Here is a 2,341-nt window from a genome sequence, read left to right as displayed (position 1 = left end):
TCCAGATGGGCTCTGGCCCAGAGGGAGAAGAGGTGTTTCGCAGCCTGAAGCCCCTGCTCGTCAGCGTCCTGACAGACAGCATGGCCAGCCCCTGTGCCAGGCAGAGTGTAAGGCCCAGCCCCTTTCCTCTTGGGCGTGGGGGGCACCTCAGCAGTGGGGAGAGCCCGGGCAATGCCTTTGGGGGCCCCTGCAGTCACGAGAGGGCAGCAGGACTGGGTGCTGTGGGGAGCAATGGGGTAAAGCAGGAGCATCCCAACCCTGCTTCCCCTTGGTTGGGTGCTGGATCTGGCCCAGCACTGCCTCCTCTGACTGCCTTTTCCCCATGTCTCTCACCAGTGTGCCACAGCCCTAGGCATGTGTTGCTACATTGCCGCTGCTGACCTCGAGGTAACTGTGCCCAGGTGTTGTCCATACCCCTGCTGGAGGGCACCCCAGGTGCTGCTGTGCCACCTGCCCTCAGCCCATGGTGCTAGGACAGCTTGGAGCTGAGTTGGGGAAAGGGGACATCAGTGACAGCCCAGGCCCCTTCCCCAGTCAGTGTGGAGCTGAGCTGGGGGGGAAGCCTGCCTCGCAGAGATGGGGTGTCACAGGAGGAGCTCCTGGTGTCCCTGGGCAGGGTGGGTCGCCTTTGGTCCCCAGTGTGCCATTTCTTCCTGGCAGCTGTGGTCTGACAGGCCAGTTTTCCCCTCCAGGACCTGGTCTCGTGCCTGTCCTGCTTGGAGGGCGTCTTCAGCCCCCCCAGCACAGGTGAGGGGGGCTCAGCACCCGCCCAACACGGCCCTCTGCACTGCAGCGTGCTCCAGTCGTGGTCCCTGCTCCTCACCATCTGCCCCCCCTCCTACATCAAAAGCATCTTGAACAAGTGAGTCAGGCAGGGTATGCGGGGGCTGCTGTGGGGTAGCCGGCTGTGGAGGGGGAGCCCATGGGGTGGGGCCCAGCCCCCCTGACTCCCCTCCTGCCTTCCTGTCCCAGTCGCTGGCTGAAGCTGCCCCCGCTGCTGTCCAGCAGCAGTGTCGCGCTGCGCATCCTGGCTGGGGAAACCATCGCACTGATCTTCGAGCTGGCCCAGGACATAGAGGTACGGCGGAGCGCTGCGGCAGCAGAAGGCAGCGGGTGGGCAGGCAACAGAGACATGCTGGCACTGGCACCCTGCCCATGCCCTGGCTGAGCTGGCACTGATGGCGTTGGGACGCTCCAGGCTGGCGTCACCAGCAGGTGCCCAGGCAGAGGGGCTGGCCCTGGTGATCCCCCAGCCCTGTCCTGGCGATGGTGGCGGTGGGCAGTGCTTGGAGCTGCGTCCCTTCCAAACCCCCCTGTTTATTTGGCAGGAGGACTTGTGCCACCAAGATACAGAGTTCCTGTGTGCCCAGCTCAAGGTCCTGGCTACCGAAAGCAACAAGTACCGAGCCAAGACGGACCGACGGAAGCAGCGCTCCATCTTCCGGGACATCCTGCACTTCATCGAGGTACCAGAGGCTGGTGGCATGCTTCCTGGCCAAGCCCCTGGCTGTGTGGCTGCTGCCCAGCTGAGAGCCGGGGGACACACGGGGCTGGTGCCCAGGCTATTGGTGATGCCCTTCTCTCTGCTTAGAGCGGGGAGTACCAGGAGGAGACCATCCGATTTGGGCTGGAGTGCATGTACCTGGACAGCTGGGCACGCCAGCGGACCTACCAAGCTTTTAAAGAGGTGCTGGGCTCCGGTATCTGCCACCACCTCCAGGTAGGGGCCGGGTGGCCATGCCAGGGGGGTGCAAGGCCAGTGCTGGCGAGTGCTGACAGGCCCCTGCTTCCGCAGAACAATGAGCTGCTACGGGAGATCTTTGGCCTTGGACCCCCCTTGGTGCTGGATGCGGCCACTCTGAAAGCCAACAAGGTCTCCCGCTTCGAGAAGGTGGGTGCCGCCACCCAGATTTGTGCCCGCGGTCCCCTCCCGTGCCGCCATGGACTCCAGCCGAGTGCCTGAGTGTGGTGGGTGCTAGTGGGGAGGTGGGCAGAGGGTCACCCCCTAACCCATCTCTCCTTCCCTCCCCTCCCAGCACCTCTACAACTCAGCTGCCTTCAAAGCCCGCACAAAAGCCCGGAGCCGTGTGCGGGACAAGCGGGCGGACGTGCTGTGACAGGCGGAGGGGGGCAGAGCCCCCAGCCCACCTGGACTGCAGACCCTGCACTGTGAGGGGCAGGTGCCCCCTGCCCTTGGGCTTTTATTCGTGTACAGCAGAGTATTTAATGCCTGGAGCTGCCCCCCCCGGAGACTGCCCCCTCTTTTATTTTTTTTTAACCAAAAAAAAAGAAGGATAAAAGAAGAGCCGGGGGGAGGCGGTGGCATACTGCTGTGTGCCTG

The 2,341-nt window shown here is 63.6% G+C and overlaps 1 protein-coding gene across 1 annotated transcript; it reads left to right on the top strand.

Moving 5' to 3' along the window:
• Window positions 1-5: 5 nt before the first annotated feature.
• IFRD2 (interferon-related developmental regulator 2) lies at window positions 6-2,117 on the top strand (the record flags this gene model as incomplete). Its single annotated transcript, XM_009701297.1, has 8 exons — window positions 6-107; window positions 337-387; window positions 693-862; window positions 973-1,078; window positions 1,329-1,466; window positions 1,592-1,720; window positions 1,796-1,891; window positions 2,037-2,117. Coding segments are annotated over 8 exons (873 nt in total), but the record flags the coding sequence as incomplete, so codon positions are not given.
• Window positions 2,118-2,341: the final 224 nt, after the last annotated feature.

This window comes from Cariama cristata, unplaced genomic scaffold, assembly GCF_000690535.1.
Source record: "Cariama cristata isolate BGI_N322 unplaced genomic scaffold, ASM69053v1 scaffold24445, whole genome shotgun sequence".
NCBI classification, from domain to species: Eukaryota; Metazoa; Chordata; class Aves; order Cariamiformes; family Cariamidae; genus Cariama; species Cariama cristata.
This window is presented reverse-complemented; position numbering and strand designations above follow the sequence as displayed.